The following is a 20,743-nucleotide window of genomic DNA, read 5'->3' as shown; positions in this document are numbered from 1 at the left end:
TAAATAGCATTAGAGGAAGGGGATGGAAGACTAACAAGCATCGATGTTTCGGTAATGGTCCACATTGGTGGCTCGGTGCTAGTTAGGCCATTTATTGGGTTTCTTGAGGCAGCTGTCATCAGAATCTGGGTTTTTGTGCCAATCGATGACCGATAACATGTATTGGTATGTAAATTTCTTCTTCATATATCTAGCAACACTCTAAAAACAAATGAGTGGATTTCATTCCATTGGAGTGATCACTCGGCGCACTTCAAATTAAGAGTGAAATTTAACTCTATTAGTTAACCCTCACTCCTAATATGAGTGAATATAACTCTATTAGGAGTTAAGATTTACTCCAATGGAGTGGAAATTAACTCTTATACCGGAATGTGCTCAGTGATCAGTGTCTGACTGGTCCAGCCGCGCCTGAACGTAAGACTATCTAAGCGGAGCGCCATCATCGGTTGGCGCGGAGCGTACAAGAAAATTTTTGGCTTTACAAACCCCCCCAGATGGCCGGAAACGGCATTTCCCGAGTATTCTAAGCTGCATGTACCTAGCCTGAAAATATGGATCTCATGTCTGCAATTTCTCAATTGATGAGAAAAAAACAATCTATGAAATATGGTATTACATATCAGATGAGTTGAGATGATACAAAAATCATAATGCCTTTAACCCCCAATCCCTCCCGTTCCGTCACCACTGTGTGATGCAGGGCCGGATCCAGGATTCTGGAAGTGTGAGGGGTTTGCTCTTGAAAAATTCGTTAGCGCATCCTAGCAGCCCACCGCTCTGTAACCTCACCGCCCCAAAAAATTCGAACACCACCTCAATTTTGAAACTTTTCGGTCTGAAAATTGAGATTGTTAGGCATTTTTGGCACGAGTAGCAAGCGTGCACACTATTCATTTGACGGAAAAGACACACCTGGCTGACTTGTGAGGATAACCGCTTTTCTGACGTCCTACATGTTTAAAATTGGCGTTTAATTTAATTATTTTTTTCTCTCTCTTTTTTTTTCTCTCTCTTGTTTTTTTGGCCAAGAGCAGGGGGGTCCGGACCCCCTGGACCCCCCCCCTGGATCCGCGCCTGCATATATTTATTTGACTCGAGGCAATATATGAATACCTGATACCTCGGCTCATTACAAACGGAGCCAATCTTTTGATAGATTGCTGCGCTAGGTGGAAGCACTGAACATATTTTCAGCAGATATTGATATCGCGCAGCACAACAAGGTTCGTGGTGTATGGTCGCAATCGTCGCATCGACCATTGCCATGCCATGCTGTGTGACCATTCTCATGATTACTACAGATATTGTATTATTCTTATTCTGCCAGATGCAGACGAGAAAATTGTGTAACTCTATTTCCCAAATTATTGAACAAAAAATATTAGTGAATCGCACTTATTTTTTTATATTTTTTACAACATTTTTTTTACGGCATTCCCAGTGGGGGGGCCAGTGGGGGGGCCAGCCGATTTCATGGGGGGGCCTCGGCCCCCCCAGGCCCCCCCGTAGCTACGCCACTGCAATAGAAAGCTGACTATAGTAATGAAAGTCACTCATTCTCAGTCGAGCTGTCTGCTTGAATATACATAGGAGCAAAAACATATTAGAAGCTCATTTTATAGTGATATAATATCCTTATTTGACAAGACTTCTACAATTTTAAGGGAGGTTAAAAGTAACACTACTTTCGTAGCTCAAGTGTTAGATACACGGATGACGTAAGCCTACATACATAATACATATAGTTTTTGTTTATAGTTTGTTTTGAGTGTTCGAATTTGTCGTTACCTGCCAAAGGCAGAAATTCTGTGAACATCAAAGTGAGGGCGCTATATTCAATCACCTAATGAGTGCTTCGACCATAGGGGACGTCCCTTGTTATTTTACGACGGCTCGAAGAAAACATTTGAGACTGTTAGGAATTGTTCAGGTCGTAATATTTAACCTCACACTTGTTTACACCTAGGATGTGCAGTGCCTATATCGAAAGGTGACCCAAAACATTTTTTTAACTGTCCAGTCAGTATTTTAGTTGGAAGGTAAGGTTGCTTGCAAGTTGTTGACACTCCCCCCAGGTCTGGGTACCCAGGTACCAACGTTAGGCTTCATGTAGGCTAATTAGGCCTAGGCCTATAGGCCTAACTTAGTATTGATCTAAGTCAACTGCAGGGTAACGTTGTAATGACACTGAAAAGTTGCTATATTACAATTATGGGGATTGGCACCAATATAATAGTAAAGTAGCCTTGGCTTATTATTACTAATAGTAAAGTACATGTAGGCCAAGGCATAGTATTAGGCTATAGGCCTAGGCCTAGTATTCTAAGTAGTATTAGTAGTAGGCTAAGCCTAAGTGAGGCAAGGGTATTATGGCACGCTTAAGTTAGATTTTAAAGTTTGTTGTTGAACTGGCGTATCGTTAGGCTGCCTAACTTTTGGTGTTGGTTATCCAGCTGCTAGGGACTACATTACATCAATTGGCATACAGGTATATATAAAGGCCTATTACAACTTGAAGATACTCTGGGCAAGTTCTGTCACACTATGAGCCTTTTACAGACATGTGATCAAGTCAGTTGGCTTGTTATTCCTGCTGCTTGCACACACATTTCTTCTTGTAAAATTTGCATTTAGTTCATGTGGCTGGAGTATACAATAGTATGGAGGGAATTGCATTTTCAGGTGTGACTTTGGTTCATTGTGTGTATATATTTTCACATCATTGTGTGTATACATTTTCATATTATTGTGTACATATTTTCAAATTATTGTGTATATATTTTCATTGTATTGTGTCTCTATATTTTCACATTATTGTGTGTATATATGTTCATATTATTGTGTGCATATATATTTTCACATTATTGTGTGCACATATATTTTCACATTATTGTGTGCACATATATTTTCAATACATCTACCTCTTTCCCTGTCCACAGACATCTGAGCCGAAATGCCTGACGACTCAGGTCGTCTCCGTCTCTCCGAGTCGGCCTGTGTCCTACAGGTCGACTCGTCTACCAACGAAGAAGAGATCAAACCTGGAGAAGAACAGGAGGACACATCTTCACAGAGTAGTTGCAGCGGCTTCATAGTCGATGCCAGAGAGGGTTTCATTCTCACCACTGGAGGTCTCTTCTCTCAAGTCTTGCCAGCTGCCGATCTGCAGAACGGCATCGTAAAGGGTGACTCCCACCCCCAAGGGTACGGCATCAAAGTATTCTGGGAGACCAAGAGAAGAGGTCGGCTGAAGTCTTGCCGGGGTCGCCTGGTTGGATTGTGGTCCTGCGATGCCCTGGCAGATTCGCTGAATCGACTTTTCCGGAGGAGCGACGGTTGGAGCTTCGAAGGAGAGATCCCAGACGAGGAGGAAGATGGGAAGACGGCAAAGAAGAGAGGAGTGGGGGTATCGGAGGCGAAGGGTGTTAGAGACCACGAGAAGGATATCTCCTGGCTGTCTTCGTTTGCCTTGATCAAAGCAGACGACTCGCTGTTGGAAGATCCCTGGAGGTAAATTTGACTTTTATTCAAGGGCTGATTGGGATGAATATTCAGTTGGGTTGTATCATTTGAAAGGGCATTAGCGTAATTGCCCTTATTAAATATGTTAAATAATTCGGGTAATGGTCACCGATTGATGCTAACTTTTCGTTGAGCATGAACACTGTCCGCAACTCCCAACAATGTATTGCTTACCCCAGGCCAGCTGACCCCTTTAATATAAAAGTAAACATTGCAGTTTATCAGAATGAAGATAAACAGCTGACCTTCGCTTGAAGACTACCATCTCTCCCAGGGTATCAGCTTGACCCGTGCTGTTAATGACCACAGTTCAAAGGTACAGAAGAATCAGTTGACAGAGACAACACAAGAGTAAGACCCTAAGTCTAATCGCAACTGGATTCAGTTGGTAACTGTCATCAAGTAAAGGGCAGCTAGTTATCCTCATTTTTATAAACTTCAAAGTTTACTTAAAGGGGTTGCGATCAGCTTGCTGGGGTATCAGTACATAGTTATCCATATTGAGACTGTCTCTACTAACACTAGTATAGAGGGCGTTGTGGTCTATTGGTCAAGTGGTTAAGGCAGTGGAGTGGTGATCTAAGGATTACAGGTTCGAGCCCTGGCCAGATCATTGCGTTGTGTCCTTGGGCAAGGCACTTTATCTCCATTGCCTCTCTTCACCCAGGTGTATAAATGGGGACTTGCGAGGTAACTTGTAAATATAGTTTGCGTGTGCCGGTTTGTGGCTGTACCCTGTGGGAAGTTCCCCGGGGGAGACATGGTTGTGGTGCACTGTGGTGCCCCAGAGATTGATTGAATTGTGCACACTTTGGCGTGTAAGTGTGACAAGTTACCAATGACCAAGGCTAAGTTGTCTGTGCTATGATCTCGATGTAGCAGCGCTATATAACTGTCTAATATGTATGTACTAGTACTGAATATCCTTGACCACCTCCAGGAAAATACTTTTGAAAATTTCTAGCATTTTTCAGCGTCCGAAAATCTGGCAGGGTCAATAACGATGACCTCTGATCTACAGAGAATAATCTAGTGTTTTTATATATTGCATAGAAAAAGTTCACATCCCTTTCATTTTCTTATTAATACAAGATTTCTTACAATACTGAAAACACTGGTGTTTTTGTACAAAAAGCTTTTTACATGTTTGGCTTTGCTCATAAATGTGGTCATTTTCCTGTACCGTCGAGGATATGAAAATATTTCCAGTGAAATGAGTGATACTGCTATTCTTTCATATATTTTAACTCGCAGCGTGGAGGTGAATGGTTATTTTGCTGCCCCCCCCCTTAATCAAGGTGTTATTCACATACCTGTGGCTGCACCGATAGACACAGTAGTTGCCTTGATCATAAGTCAAATTGTAACCACTTTATCAATCGCAATTTTGCCCGTCAAAGCCTTCACGAAAACAGCCCAAAATCTCCACCTAGTGAAACAAGAAAACATCCAGTTTGTATTTAAGACACTTTCGTGGATTATTCTACCCATGTATCTGAATTATACAGTGAACTTGCAAAGCATGGGCAAAGTCTGTTTGGAAATATTTCCTTGCTTCAGTCGACTCCCTAGCTTTAACAAGTATAATTCTTTCTGTCTGTAGCCAAATCTGGTCAAACTATCGATGAAATCATACCTGAAGCAGAGACATAGTTCTAACCCACTGACCAAAATCAGCGAGATCAGGATCACCGCTGTCCTTTAACCAAATGTTAGTACCCTTTCTGTCGTGAAATAACAGTATAACCATCCTAGTCTATTTTGTTTGTTTTTTTTGCCTTCCAACAGCTTCTCCATCATACCAACGAGTCATATCTCTCCCGGCAACTATCTGGCCGTCACCGGTACACCCTTTGGTTCCCTCTGCCCCTCTGCATTTGTCGGTAGTTATACCGGAGGCGTGGTGACCAACCTCACAGGGAAGGGTGACGTAGTTCTTCTCACTGATGCGAGGTGTCTCCCAGGAACCGAGGGTGCTGCGGTCTTCCTTGAACCAGAGAACACAGAGTACGTGTAGCTTTGTATTAAATATACTCTAAAGAAAGGGGGCAGGGGGGGGTATGGTTAGCAAACTGCTTATATACTTTAAAAAAAACCTGTATAGGTAGATATAAGTGAAAGCTAGAGGGCCTGAGGTAGTGACGTTTTGATCCTATCAGGATCTTCTTCAGAGGTCAACTGAAATCTGAAAACAAACTAAGAAGACATTTTGAGACACTGATGGACAAACAGTGAAATTGGACAAATGAAGACTGAAATAATTCATTTCTCAATCGTCCAATTTTGCTGCCTGTCAGGGACATGTCCAGACAATTGTCTTTCCATGATGTGATGACTTCAGATATCTTCCCAGTTGGTGAGAGATATGTCGTCATAGATTGATATAATCCCTGGCCAAAAGAAGACGTTACAAATTTGTCTTGCGAGAAGTCTTTTATTGTCTTACCAGAGTATCAGATACAATACCTCTTCTTACAAACTACATTAGATTTGTTTCTTTATCCATTTACCTTACAGAGAGCCTGTAGCCGTCGGTCTTGTGATGGCTCCGATGTGCTTTAGAACAAACCAGTGGGTGGGATTATCGGTGGTGTGCTCCCTCCACGAAATCGTATCCGACATGTTTGAAAAGTTTTCGGAATCCAGGACATTTCTACCTCATCTTCAAGACAGTATTTTACAGGGTAGGTTTGCATCATCATATAATTTTTTTGGGGCAAAATTTTTTGGAGTTTTTTTATTGTTCTTTCCTGTGATTCAACGATAACTTTTGAACAAAATACATTTTGATATGGCCCACAAAAAAAAAAAACACTGCTCTCTCTGTGGTATAAATTCTATATCAGATGACATTTTTGTTCTTGTCCAGACAATTGCTTCATAGTTTGCAGATTGTTGGCATATTAGTCGTTACAGATAATTTGGGAGTCCGGCTTGATAAACTCCTTGCATCCTTTCACTTTTATACTTTTTTTACTTTTATATGTCTTAACCTGTATTTTTGATGTTCTGTTTATTGTTATATTTTTATCCTATTTATAAATTTTTCTGTAAATTTATACTGGAATAATGAAATAAAAAATCATCCTTTTTCTTCCAGCTTATACAGGACAGGTCCCTCGGTGTCACAACTTCCTAAATTCGATACAACTGGTCAAAGTAGGTTCTTCGTGGGGGTCGGGTGTGGTGGTGGACTCTGAGAGGAAGTTTTTGCTAACCTGTAGGCATGTCGTGCTCGACGCTATCAACAAGAACAACACCGGTAAGTTATCATTGGTTAAATGCTGTTGTAAATCATGGAGGAATAAAATGTTGCATAAATCATCTGTGTAATACGGAAGCTTAAAAGTGCCATCAACATAAGAAAAACTTTGCCTCATTAGTTGACATTTTTCAGTAAATTGTTTAGATAACAAGATAATATCTTATCAAACATCAGGAAAATGTTGGATTTCTCAGTTGAAGCAACTGAGCAATTGAAAAATTGTCTGACGAGATATGATAAGTTGTCAATTAAACATTTTGCAGAAAAATGTTGAATTGACGAGATATGATAAGTTGTCAATTGAACATTTTCTGCAAATTGTTCAATTGCTCAGTTGGAATGAAGTGAACAATTGAACATTTGGCAGAAAAATGTTGAATTGACGAGATACGATAAGTTGTAAATTAAACATTTTGCAGAAAATGGTTCAATTGCTCAGTTGTAATTTGGGGCAAAGTTTTCTTATGTTGATGGCACTTATAAACTTCTGTATCGTAAATATCCAGCTATGAAATGATATCCCTACCCCCGTCCATGTAGTTGGTTGCCAGTTGGTTGCCATGGTTATATAATCATTTCAACTTTTACAGCAGAGCAAAAACTGAAAGTTGTTGATGTAATCCATGGACTATGACTTCATCACTACATCATCACAGATAAGATGCGTATAAATGACCTCAGCAAAATTAAGGGAAGAATTGCCACAAAAAAATTCATGTCAAAAATGAAAGAATGTTATCAAGCTAATAGGTTGGACCAATAAACTTGTCTTTATGAGCTTTGAATTACATATTAATATTTTTTTTCAAATCTTAGGCTTTCCGATTCCTTTAATGCACTATTTCGGCTGTTTTGCAAATTTTTTTTTTACAAACACCAACAATTGAGAAAGTTTGTGTGAATGAACATTTTTTGAATTGATTTAAAGGCCTGATAAGAATTCAGTGTGTCTCCATGGTTACATGCATCACATCCTTTGCTCTCTTTCAGTGGTGGTGAGAGTAGACAGGGAAACCAACTCTTGGTGCCGAGCCAAGGTCATCTTCGCCACCTCCAAAACGTCCGTCATCGACTTTGCGATCATCCAGTTGGTCGGTCGTCACAGGGACAGGTTTCCTCTCACGGAAGTGGAGTTGTCTGCAGACACTCGGGAAGGTGAGAGAGACCTGCGTTATTAAGTTACCGAAATTGTCTTCCTACAAGGGTCACACACATCTCTCTGTATGTTTTGGTGGTGTAAAAAAAAAAAAAAAATCTGGTGGCGCTTTAAGCTTCACTAGAGGAAAAAATTTACCGGCTCCTAAAAAGGTCGTTTTACTTTGGTCTATTCCAAAAATGCACCTGCGATGATATTTTCTGAACTACCTCAAAAGTTATAATCCAAACGACGAAAATTTCACCATTACATTGAAACATTTGGGGGACAAGAAAGAGTTACATTCTGGGAGACAATTTTCTAAGCTGCATTAAATGTTTCAATACCAAACCAGGGGATATGGATATATTAGGTGGTTAGATCTTTAGCTCTAAAATCAGTGCTATGGTAAGGTGGATAAAGACAGTGGCATAAGATAAGGTTAAGCCGAGCATCTAGTGTAGTTCGTGTGATTGGGCCCTTTCATTGATAAATTGGAAAGTCGCCCACAAAATGAAGTGTTGAGTTATAAGCCATTTGGCTTCTCCCACGTACATGCACATGTGACTGCTTGAGCTGTCATAAAATGTCTGTTGTCCTAAGGACAATATTATTAATTGTTAGGTATCTAATTATGTCTGAAATATTTACATCCGTGGTATGATCGGAATTATATAAGGATACGACCAAACTCAAAATGTAGTTCTCTGGTGTCTCACTTTTTTTTTCTTTTTTTTTCAAGTTTTCAATGGCGATTACTTTGACCATTCGCCACCCCTTTCATACCCAGTTGACCATCTAATTTCTTGTCCGTCTGCTGCCCTCAATACCCGTTCCCCCGGTATCTTCTTCTTAATTTTTCCACTTTTAGGGGAGAGCCTCTTTGCGGTGGGGTTCCCACTCTTCAGTCCAGAGACGCGGCTCAGTGCTTCGGTGACCTCGGGTCATGTGTCAAAGGTCATTTACCATCAAGGTCAGCCAGTAATGCTGCAGGTAACTTCAGCTCCTTTGTTTTAATATTCGAAAAAAAAGTGAGGATCCTCTTCGTCATCTATAGGTCGACGGATATGAAGATAGACTGACGGACGAACGACATTGAGACCGATACTATAGAACGTAACAATAGGCGGGTGCAAATGGTGGGTGTTCATGGTGGGTGTTAATGGTTGGTGCAAATGGTGGGTGTTAATGGTGGGTGCAAAAATGGTGGGTGTTCATGGTGGGTGCAAATGGTGGGTGTTAATGGTAGGTGCAAATGGCAGGTGCAAATGGTGGGTACCAATGGTGGGTACCAATGGTGGGTGCAAATGGTGGGTGCAAATAGCTGGTGCAAATAGCTGGTGAGGTGAAAGGAAGTAGGAGACGTACTGGCTTCAATGGGAATGCTGCGATGTAGAGTAGTGACGACCTAAGTAAATGCTACGACTAATACGCTGCTACACTAGGGAATGATATGAACCATCTGCCAACCCTGTTTTAAATGACCGTTTAACCTAGAGAGGGGGTCACTGGGGGTGGGGAAAAGACAGCGTTTTGCGGTTCAAAAGGAGGTTGACAACTATAGTTCCAGTGTTTTAATACTAGAGATAAAGTCTGTCATTAAGTCACTGCAGCTAACAACATTGCAAAGGGTTTTCCTTTTTTCATTCTTTCGGCATGTTCTAGTAGGCTTCGAGTGCAGTCGCTTCATTCACGCTGCTCATGTTTATTTTCTCTCGTCTGATTTTGCAGACCAGTTGCGGAGTCCATCCGGGCAGCAGCGGGGGCGCTCTGATCTCACAGAAGACCGGAAAGCTAGTTGGGATCATCGCCAATAACTGTCGGTAGGCCAGTTTATGATAGTATTTAAACTTTATACATATAGCAGGAGCTCAGAGCCTCCCCTTAGTCAGGTGGCTTAGCAACAATTTTTAGGCTTAACGTTACAGGCCGGACAAAAGTACCAAATTTGGCATGGAGTTTCTTTTCGACCTATCTATCGATTTTATCCGTGGAACCCACTTTATCGGTTCCGATTTTTCAAGATGGCGGCCAAAATCCAAGATGGCCGCCAGAAAAAAAGGAAATGTCATATATCTGGCTGTAAAAATCAGAGATGAACAAATGAGGGGTCAATTCAGGTGTTTCCGGGGTCACTGAAACAGATGATGATCATGGCATGTTGCTTGAGTAACCCACTTCCAAGATGGCGGCCAAAATCCAAGATGGCCGCCAGAAAAAAACGAAATGTCATATATCTGGCTGTAAAAATCGGAGATGAACAAATGAGGGGTCAATTAAGGTGTTTCCGAGCTCACTGAAACAGATGATGGTCATGGTATGTTGCTTGGGCCACCCACTTCCAAGATGGCGGCCAGAATCCAAGATGGCCCCCTGGAAAAAAAAAGGAAATTTCATATATATTCAATCTCCAGACCCCCGGTGCCCTTTTCTGATCGGGACCATAAAATCGATAGGTAGGTCGAAAAGAAACTCCATGCCAAATTTGGTACTTTTGTCCGGCCGGTAACGTTAAAGTTGCTAAGCCACCTGACTACCTCTTTATGTCGGGGTATTGTCACAGGTACATTGGATTGGCAAGGTCAAAGTCTGTCAGAACTGTCTGTTTTTTTGACGTGTCTAAAGGTCACAAAATCACAAACTCGAGTCGGCCAAACATGACTGGCTCTCAGGGGTCTACCGCATGACCTGATGTGTGTCACGGAAAACACAAAAACTCTTGCGATAGACCTGCCTTCTGGTAAAAGCAAGTAACAGTTTCGAAGGCTATTAAAAGTACCCCATGGAGGCAGGTAAAGTTGTAAACCCCAGGAAATTTATGAATGGCAGTTTTAAAGTCATTGCAGAGTCAAAAATATGACACTTTCTTTAATGATTTTATTTATTTAATTTTGGGGGGAGGGTGGTGACCATTTTTATTAAGTGGCTGTATTCGAGTGAGCTTTTCACTACGGAAGCGTGTTTAAATTCATATGTAGCTGAAACCTTCCAGTGAATTCTTCTCTGTTCTCAAATTGGAATCATTTTTCTTTTCATCTTTTCAGGGATGACACTCACAGCGTCACCATTCCTCATCTCAACTTTGCTATTCCCAACTCAGTCTTTCTGAAGCCGTTGAAAAAGTTTCTTCGGACTGGAGGTAATTTAGCAGCTGAAAATTGTTCCCTTGTTCCCCATGTGAGGGGAGGATAGGTGAGAGGAGGGGAGGTGAAGGGATGGGAAGGGATGAGAGGTGAGGGGAGGTGAGGGGTTGGCCACCCCAGCTGTCACTTGACTGACATATTTTTCTGGCTTTACAATTACAAGTGTGACCGCCTAGCATGGTAAAAAAATAACTGCCTTCCATGGTGCCAACTAATTGTTTTAATTTTACCGAAACTGACTGGATATCACTCAATGTTAAAGCCGGCCAGACTGACTCAACTCGACTGTCGTTTGGTGGAGAGTATAGATAGGACAGTATGGATAGGACAGTATGGATAGGACAGTATGGATAGGACAGTATGGATAGGACATGATGGATAGGACAGTATGGATAGGACAGTATGGATAGGACATGATGGATAGGACAGTGTGGATAGGACAGTGTGGATAGGACAGTGGATAGGACAGTATGGATAGGACAGTATGGATAGGACAGTATGGATAGGACAGTATGGATAGGACAGTATGGATAGGACAGTATGGATAGGACAGTATGGATAGGACATGATGGATAGGACAGTATGGATAGGACAGTATGGATAGGACATGATGGATAGGACAGTGTGGATAGGACAGTGTGGATAGGACAGTGGATAGGACAGTATGGATAGGACAGTATGGATAGGACAGTATGGATAGGACAGTATGGATAGGACAGTATGGATAGGACAGTATGGATAGGACAGTATGGATAGGACATGATGGATAGGACAGTATGGATAGGACAGTATGGATAGGACAGTATGGATAGGACAGTATGGATAGGACAGTATGGATAGGACAGTATAGATAGGACAGTATGGATAGGACAGTATGGATAGGACATGATGGATAGGACAGTGTGGATGGGACAGTGTGGATGGGACAGTGTGGATAGGACAGTGTGGATAGGACAGTGTGGATAGGACAGTGGATAGGACAGTATGGATAGGACAGTTTGGATAGGACAGTGTGGATAGGACAGTGTGGATAGGACTGTGGATAGGACAGTGTGGATAGGACAGTGTGGATAGGACAGTGTGGATAGGACAGTGTAGATAGGACCGTATGGATGGGACAGTATCGATGGGACAGTATCGATGGGACAGTATGGATGGGACAGTGTGGATGGGACAGTATGGATAGGATATGGTATGGTTCCATGTGCTCGAGACTATGACTAATCGTATAGGTTTTAGCCAGGAAAACTGAACCTGCAGCATTTTATCACTTGCGCTGGCAGCGTGTTTTGTAGTTAGTGACTTACACCGCAATGTCTACTCTTGATAATATTAACCAATCATGCGAAAGTTATTTATCATGTGACCTAAATGGGCACCGGTCCCTAACGGTGAACAGTAGTTGCCTGTGCTAATTAGTCAGTGTAAGAGGGGGAAGTTTGATGGAGGAGGAGAGGGTCATGGGTCTTCACAACTAGGATGTAGTAGTTCCTGACTAACACAGCAATGTCTACTCTTAACGATTGGAACCAATCATAGGAAAGTTATTTATCATGTGACCTAAATGGGCACTGGTCCCTAACAGAAGCAGTAGTTGTGTGTGCTAATTAGTCAGTGTAAGTGGGGGAGGAGGGGGGGGAGGCAATCAATAAGACCATAGGTCTCCATAACTATCGAACATTAGGTAGAGAACCTAGAGTTAAGTAGGGTCGTGTTAAGTTGGGGAGGGGTGCAGTAGATTTTAGATTTCAAATTGTCCAACCAAGACACCTCAGTAGATACGTTCCTAAAATGAATGTTGATTCCTGGACTCCATTCCAGTCGAAATATCTTGTCACCTGGGAACATATTTAATATCAGTATAATACAAAAGCTTACATCAGAAATGTTCAGAAAGTTTTAAGAGTGGACCGTTTCTTCCCCATTAGTCGAAGTGTAATATCGTTCGACCAGCCCGAGTGGTTTGAAATGCCATGGAATTGTCTTATGTCATTTTGCATCGAAATTTCCCCAAATTTAACGCTACTTTTATTAAACTTAATACTCCAATGAAATTCTTTACAAATTGGAGCCAAATTAAAGGCCCAACGATCTGTTTGCACTTTGCTGTCATCAAAACTCTTCAAATTTTCGTTTTGTTTTAACCCATTTTGCTGTTACATGATAGCGCTTAATTTTGGATGGCTACTATTAGTTATTGTAAATGATGAAATCATTTTTTGACTGGTTGAATGATTGTTTTTACTTTAATTTGTTTCTTTTTTTTTTTTGCCCTACCAGATTTAGAACACCTGGACGCTCTTAACGTACACAACAAGGAACTGGAGGCTCTGTGGAAGTTACAAAATTCTTCAAGGACTGGAGTGCTGCCGGAGAAAAGTAAACTTTGAAAAAATATCGAAAAGAAGCAAGAAACAATACTTAAGTTGATTAGAAATACTGAAATATTATACAGAGAACTAAATTGTTAGTAAAAGTGATATATTTTGAAGTATTAGAAAAGTAAATGAGATTTTCTAGATTTGGTAATACTGGGTATTAAAAGCAAAAGAGAAAAATAATAAAAACTACAGTATCATGAAAATGTCTCCCAAAAAGTAATGAGGGGGCTATTGTAGAACATAGATAAAACTAAAAACTACAGTATCATGAAAATGTCTCCCAAAAAGAATGAGGGCGCTAGTGTAGAACTTAGATAAAACTAAAAACTACAGTATCATGAAAACGTTTCCCCTCAAGGGAATGAGGGCGGTATTGAAGAACTTAGCCTGCATAGACTCCAGATGTGTGACCTGTTTAATTCACAAATGACATTGCAAGGGTCCTACCTGTACTGTGTGAGAATTGTTACAGGGGTTCTACTTGTAATGCGTAAGGTTGGCAGGTAATATACATTTTGGAGTAGTCGGATGAGAACTTTATTTCAGAAGACATAAAAAAAATATGCGTGTTCCTTATATGGTCAGATGCCGTGCAATCAGTTATTTTCGTTACAGATATATTTCCATTTTCGGTTTTGATTTAAAGCCAACTTACGTGACCACTATGAACATAATGGTACTAACCAAAAGTGAAAGAGAGGAAAACATATGTCGTAATTAAGTCTTTCACAAGAATTTAAAACAGTGAAATAAAGATGAATTGTTTGACTTTTTTTGCTTAGCTGTTTCATTCTGTGTAAGAGGCAGTAAGCTGTGAAAATATCGGTTTAGGTTGTGTTTTGATAATCAAGATTAAGAAACGTTGATATACTTTACAAAGTGATAAATATAGAAACCACTTTTAACCTTGGTTAATTCATGGAGATCTCTGATTCATTTGTATATTGTATTCAAAAACGGAAAAGAGAAATTTGTCTCAAAATCTTGTACCATCAATTTGGAGGGGTGTGGGGAGGGTGTGAGATGGGAGATAAAAAGTGTTGCAATAAAAACAAAAGATAAAAAATGGAGAGAGTGCAAAAGGGCAACGATATAAGTATATCATTGATTGCCTGTTCTTTAATAATCTACATAATATTTATGATTTTTTTTTTAAAACTTAATCACAGCAGCTGATTTTATCAATATCTTTTCTTTCCATTTTGACTAATTTTTCTACAATCCATTCAAGTGCTAAAGAAGTTAGAATTATTCAATAAATATGGATGCCTGTTGGTGTCATGCAAATATAAAATATATTCATTAGAAAGAAGAAAGTAATAGTGTTATACATTTTAATATTTCTCCTTCTTATTTTTGGTACCTTGCCAGAGGTAAACAGTCTGTTCAATGTGTATGGCCATGTGTGTATGCGTGTGTTTGTGTTCATGCCTAGGCCTCAAAACTGGTGACATGAAACAAAAGAAGGATCAGTGGCCTAGTCAATGGGGGGGGGGGAGGTGTTGGTGAGGGGCTAGGTCCCCCAAATAGTTGTATCCCCACCGGCCCAAATGTTCAGAATGATTATTTTTTGGGAGAAGTAGCTCCTGCCATCCCTTCACAGAATAGGCGCCTTACGCACGATTTTGGTAAGAAATAAAACCGTCACGATTGCAGATAAAATTTGAAAAAATCATATGGCCTTACTAAAAATGATCATGTCATAAAGTTACCTCCTTTCTCAAAATGGGGACGGATTAACAGATAGTTATTGAATGGTTAGGTAAATGAGCTCTAGGAATGCAAAAAGGAAACTTGAAAAATTGTACACTTTGGTAAATTATTTTGTAAGGTTTATTTATGATTTTTCAATTTGTTTCCAAAATTGTAACTTATTTCTTGCATTCGAAACTCATGCGTGTGATCTGTGGCGCTCTTCTGTTTTCCTACCAGTCAATAACAATCTCATAATCCGTCCCTATTGTGAAAAGTAAACAAATTTTATGACGAAGTTTCGATACTGATTTGAATATTAAGAGGGCGTTAAATACCATACAATGCCACTTTAAACTTCAAGAAAAACAGCTAATAAGCTGCGGGAATCTGAAATGTGCGTCGCAGCTGAAATTCGAGAAGTGTCATTTTTGGACGAAATTTGATCATGTGGTATGATTTTTCTCAATTTTGGCAAATATCGTTATCTTTTTTATTTCTTTCCAAAATCATGCGTGTGATCGAAGGCGCCCTTCTGATTACCTGTCAGTCAATAATAATCTCATAATCCGTCCCTTTGTTGCAAAAATGGACCATTATTATGACGAAGTTACAAACATGATTTGAGTATATATGGTGTAAATACCATGCAATGCCACTTTAAACTGCAAGAAAAGCAGCTTATAAGCTACAGGAATCCGAAATGTGCGTCCCAACTGAAATTTGAGAAGTGTCATTTTTGGGCCAAATTTGATCATTTTGTAAGGCTAAACCCTTATGATTTTTCTCAATTTTGGCCAAAATCGTGACTTTTATTTCTGTCCAAACTCATGCGTGGGATCGTTGGCGCCCGTCTGATTACCTGCCAGTCAATAATAATCCCATGATCCGTCCCATTGTTGCAAAAATAGACCATTTATTATTACGAAATTTCGAACATGATTTGAATATTAAGAGGGCGTAAATGCCGAACAATGCCACTTTAAACATCATGAAAAGGAGCTTATAAGGTACGGATATCCGGAATGTGCGTCGCAACTGAAATTTGAGAAGTGTCATGTTTGGGCCAAATTTGATCATTTTGTAAGGCTAAACCCTTATGATTTGTCTCAAATTTGTCAAAAATCGTTATCTTTATTATTTCTTTCCAAAATCATGCGTGGGATCGTTGGCGCCCGTCTGATTACCTGCCAGTCAATAATAATCTCTTTATCCGTCCCATTGTTGCAAAAATGGACTATTTATTATTACGAAATTTCGAACATGTTTTGAATATTAAGAAGGCGTAAATGCCGTACAATGCCACTTTAAACTTCAAGAAAAGCAGCTTATAAGCTACGGGAATCCGAAATATGCGTCCAAACTGAAATTTGAGAAGTGTCATTTTGGGGCCAAATTTGATCATTTTGTAAGGCTAAACCCTTATGATTTTTCTCAATTTTGGCCAAAATCGTGACTTTTTTATTTCTTTCCAAACTCATGCGTGGGATCGCTGGCGCCCGTCTGATTACCTGCCAGTCAATAATAATCCCATAATCCGTCCCATTGTTGCAAAAATGGACTATTTATTATTACGAAATTTCGAACATGTTTTGAATATTTAGAGGGCGTAAATGCCGTACAATGCCATTTTAAACTTCAAGAAAAGCAGCTTATAAGCTACGGGAATCCGAAATATGCGTCCAAACTGAAATTTGAGAAGTGTCATTTTGGGGCCAAATATGATCATTTTGTAAGGCTAAACCCTTATGATTTTTCTCAATTTTGGCCAAAATCGTGACTTTTTTTATTTCTTTCCAAACTCATGCGTGGGATCGCTGGCGCCCGTCTGATAACCTGCCAGTCAATAATAATCCCATAATCCGTCCCATTGTTGCAAAAATGGACTATTTATTATGTTAAAATTTCAAACTTGATTTGAATATTAAGAGGGCGTAAATGCCGTACAATGTGACTTTAAACTTCCAGAAAAGCCACTTGTAAGCTACGGGAATCCGAAATATGCGTCCAAACTGAATTTTGAGAAGTGTCATATTTGAACCAAATTTGATCAGCTGTAAGGCTCTCCCCTCACATCCCCTCACATCCCCTCACATCCCCTCACATCCCCTCACATCCCCTCACATCCCCTCACATCCCCTCACATCCCCTCACATCCCCTCACATCCCCTCACATCCCCTCACATCCCCTCACATCCCCTCACATCCCCTCACATCCCCTCACATCCCCTCACATCCCCTCACATCCCCTCACATCCCCTCACATCCCCTCACATCCCCTCACATCCCCTCACATCCCCTCACATCCCCTCACATCCCCTCACATCCCCTCACATCCCCTCACATCCCCTCACATCCCCTCACATCCCCTCACATCCCCTCACATCCCCTCACATCCCCTCACATCCCCTCACATCCCCTCACATCCCCTCACATCCCCTCACATCCCCTCACATCCCCTCACATCCCCTCACATCCCCTCACATCCCCTCACATCCCCTCACATCCCCTCACATCCCCTCACATCCCCTCACATCCCCTCACATCCCCTCACATCCCCTCACATCCCCTCACATCCCCTCACATCCCCTCACATCCCCTCACATCCCCTCACATCCCCTCACATCCCCTCACATCAAAAGAGAGCAATCTTTTGTTTTGTCTCAAATTTGTCAAAAATCGTTATTTTTATTATTTCTTTCCAAACACATGCGTGGGATCGTTGGCGCCCTTTTAATTACCTGCCAGTCAATAATATTCTCTTTATCCGTCCCATTGCTGCAAAAATGGACTATTTATTATTACGAAATTTCGAACATGTTTTGAATATTAAGAAGGCGTAAATGCCGTACAATGCCACTTTAAACTTCAAGAAAAGCAGCTTATAAGCTACGGGAATCCGAAATATGCGTCCAAACTGAAATTTGAGAAGTGTCATTTTGAGGCCAAATTTGATCATTTTGTAAGGCTAAACCCTTATGACTTTTCTCAATTTTGGCCAAAATCGTGACTTTTTTATTTCTGAAATTTGAGAAGTGTCATTTTGGGGTCAAATTTGATCATTTTGTAAGGCTACACCCTTATGATTTTTTTCAATTTTGGCCAAAATCGTGACTTTTTTATTTCTTTCCAAACTCATGCGTGGGGTCGCTGGCGCCCGTCTGATTACCTGCCAGTCAATAATAATCCCATAATCCGTCCCATTGTTGCAAAAATGGACTATTTATTATGTTAAAATTTCAAACTTGATTTGAATATTAAGAGGGCGTAAATGCCGTACAATGTGACTTTAAACTTCAAGAAAAGCAACTTATAAGCTACGGGAATCCGAAATATGCGTCCAAACTGAAATTTGAGAAGTGTCATTTTTGGGTCAAATTTGATCATTTTGTAAGGCTAAACTCTTATGATTTTTCTCAATTTTGGCCAAAATAGTGACTTTTTTATTTCTTTCCAAACTCATGCGTGGGATCGCTGGCGCCCGTCTGATTACCTGCCAGTCAATAAAAATCCCATAATCCGTCCCATTGTTGCAAAAATGGACTATTTATTATTACGAAATTTCGAACATGTTTTGAATATTTAGAGGGCGTAAATGCCGTACAATGTGACTTTAAAATTCAAGAAAAGCAGCTTATAAGCTACGGGAATCCGAAATATGCGTCCAAACTGAAATTTGAGAAGTGTCATTTTGGGGCCAAATTTGATCATTTTGTAAGGCTAAACCCTCATGATTTTCCTCAATTTTGGCGAAAATCGTGACTTTTTTATTTCTTTCCAAAATCATGCGTGGGATCGCTGACGCCCGTCTGATTACCTGCCAGTCAATAATAATCTCATAATCCGTCCCATTGTTGCAAAAATGGACTATTTATTATGACCAAACTTCGAACTTGATTTGAATATTTTAAGGGCATAAAATTCCAAACAATGCGATTTGAAACTTCAAGAAAAGCAACTTATAAGCTACGGGAATCCGAAATATGCGTCCAAACTGAATTTTGAGAAGTGTCTTATTTGAACCATATTTGATCAGTTATAAGGCTCTCCCCTCACATCCCCTCACATCCCCTCACATCCCCTCACATCCCCTCACATCCCCTCACATCCCCTCACATCCCCTCACATCCCCTCACATCCCCTCACATCCCCTCACATCCCCTCACATCCCCTCACATCCCCTCACATCCCCTCACATCCCCTCACATCCCCTCACATCCCCTCACATCCCCTCACATCCCCTCACATCCCCTCACATCCCCTCACATCCCCTCACATCCCCTCACATCCCCTCACATCCCCTCACATCCCCTCACATCCCCTCACATCCCCTCACATCCCCTCACATCCCCTCACATCCCCTCACATCCCCTCACATCCCCTCACATCCCCTCACATCCCCTCACATCCCCTCACATCAAAAGAGAGCAATCTTTTGTTTTGTCTCAAATTTGTCAAAAATCGTTATTTTTATTATTTCTTTCCAAACACATGCGTGGGATCGTTGGCGCCCTTTTAATTACCTGCCAGTCAATAATATTCTCTTTATCCGTCCCATTGCTGCAAAAATGGACTATTTATTATTACGAAATTTCGAACATGTTTTGAATATTAAGAAGGCGTAAATGCCGTACAATGCCACTTTAAACTTCAAGAAAAGCAGCTTATAAGCTACGGGAATCCGAAATATGCGTCCAAACTGAAATTTGAGAAGTGTCATTTTGAGGCCAAATTTGATCATTTTGTAAGGCTAAACCCTTATGACTTTTCTCAATTTTGGCCAAAATCGTGACTTTTTTATTTCTGAAATTTGAGAAGTGTCATTTTGGGGTCAAATTTGATCATTTTGTAAGGCTACACCCTTATGATTTTTTTCAATTTTGGCCAAAATCGTGACTTTTTTATTTCTTTCCAAACTCATGCGTGGGATCGCTGGCGCCCGTCTGATTACCTGCCAGTCAATAATAATCCCATAATCCGTCCCATTGTTGCAAAAATGGACTATTTATTATGTTAAAATTTCAAACTTGATTTGAATATTAAGAGGGCGTAAATGCCGTACAATGTGACTTTAAACTTCAAGAAAAGCAACTTATAAGCTACGGGAATCCGAAATATGCGTCCAAACTGAAATTTGAGAAGTGTCATTTTTGGGTCAAATTTGATCATTTTGTAAGGCTAAACTCTTATGATTTTTCTCAATTTTGGCCAAAATCGTGACTTTTTTATTTCTTTCCAAAATCATGCGTGGGATCGCTGACGCCCGTCTGATTACCTGCCAGTCAATAATAATCCCATAATCCGTCCCATTGTTGCAAAAATGGACTATTTATTATGACCAAACTTCGAACTTGATTTGAATATTTTAAGGGCATAAAATTCCAAACAATGCGATTTGAAACTTCAAGAAAAGCAACTTATAAGCTACGGGAATCCGAAATATGCGTCCAAACTGAATTTTGAGAAGTGTCTTATTTGAACCATATTTGATCAGTTATAAGGCTCTCCCCTCACATCCCCTCACATCCCCTCACATCCCCTCACATCCCCTCACATCCCCTCACATCCCCTCACATCCCCTCACATCCCCTCACATCCCCTC

General features: G+C 40.5%; 1 protein-coding gene across 2 annotated transcripts; it reads left to right on the top strand.

The window, feature by feature from the left end:
• Positions 1–1,854: 1,854 nt before the first annotated feature.
• Positions 1,855–14,596, top strand: LOC139983373 (peroxisomal leader peptide-processing protease-like). 2 transcript variants are annotated; one of them, XM_071996889.1, is made up of 10 exons: positions 1,855–2,042; positions 2,943–3,513; positions 5,314–5,532; positions 6,043–6,209; positions 6,626–6,787; positions 7,781–7,945; positions 8,797–8,918; positions 9,657–9,748; positions 10,970–11,064; positions 13,349–14,596. In XM_071996889.1, the coding sequence occupies exons 2-10, from the start codon at positions 2,957–2,959 to the stop codon at positions 13,456–13,458; spliced, it is 1,689 nt and encodes a 562-aa protein (XP_071852990.1). In that variant the 5' UTR covers positions 1,855–2,042; positions 2,943–2,956; the 3' UTR covers positions 13,459–14,596. The 2 variants fall into 2 exon arrangements, with proteins under 2 accessions (XP_071852990.1, XP_071852991.1); XM_071996890.1 differs by having other exon boundaries at positions 1,878–1,993.
• The last annotated feature ends 6,147 nt before the right edge of the window (positions 14,597–20,743 follow it).

Source organism: Apostichopus japonicus, chromosome 16, assembly GCF_037975245.1.
Source record: "Apostichopus japonicus isolate 1M-3 chromosome 16, ASM3797524v1, whole genome shotgun sequence".
NCBI classification, from domain to species: Eukaryota; Metazoa; Echinodermata; class Holothuroidea; order Aspidochirotida; family Stichopodidae; genus Apostichopus; species Apostichopus japonicus.
This window is presented reverse-complemented; position numbering and strand designations above follow the sequence as displayed.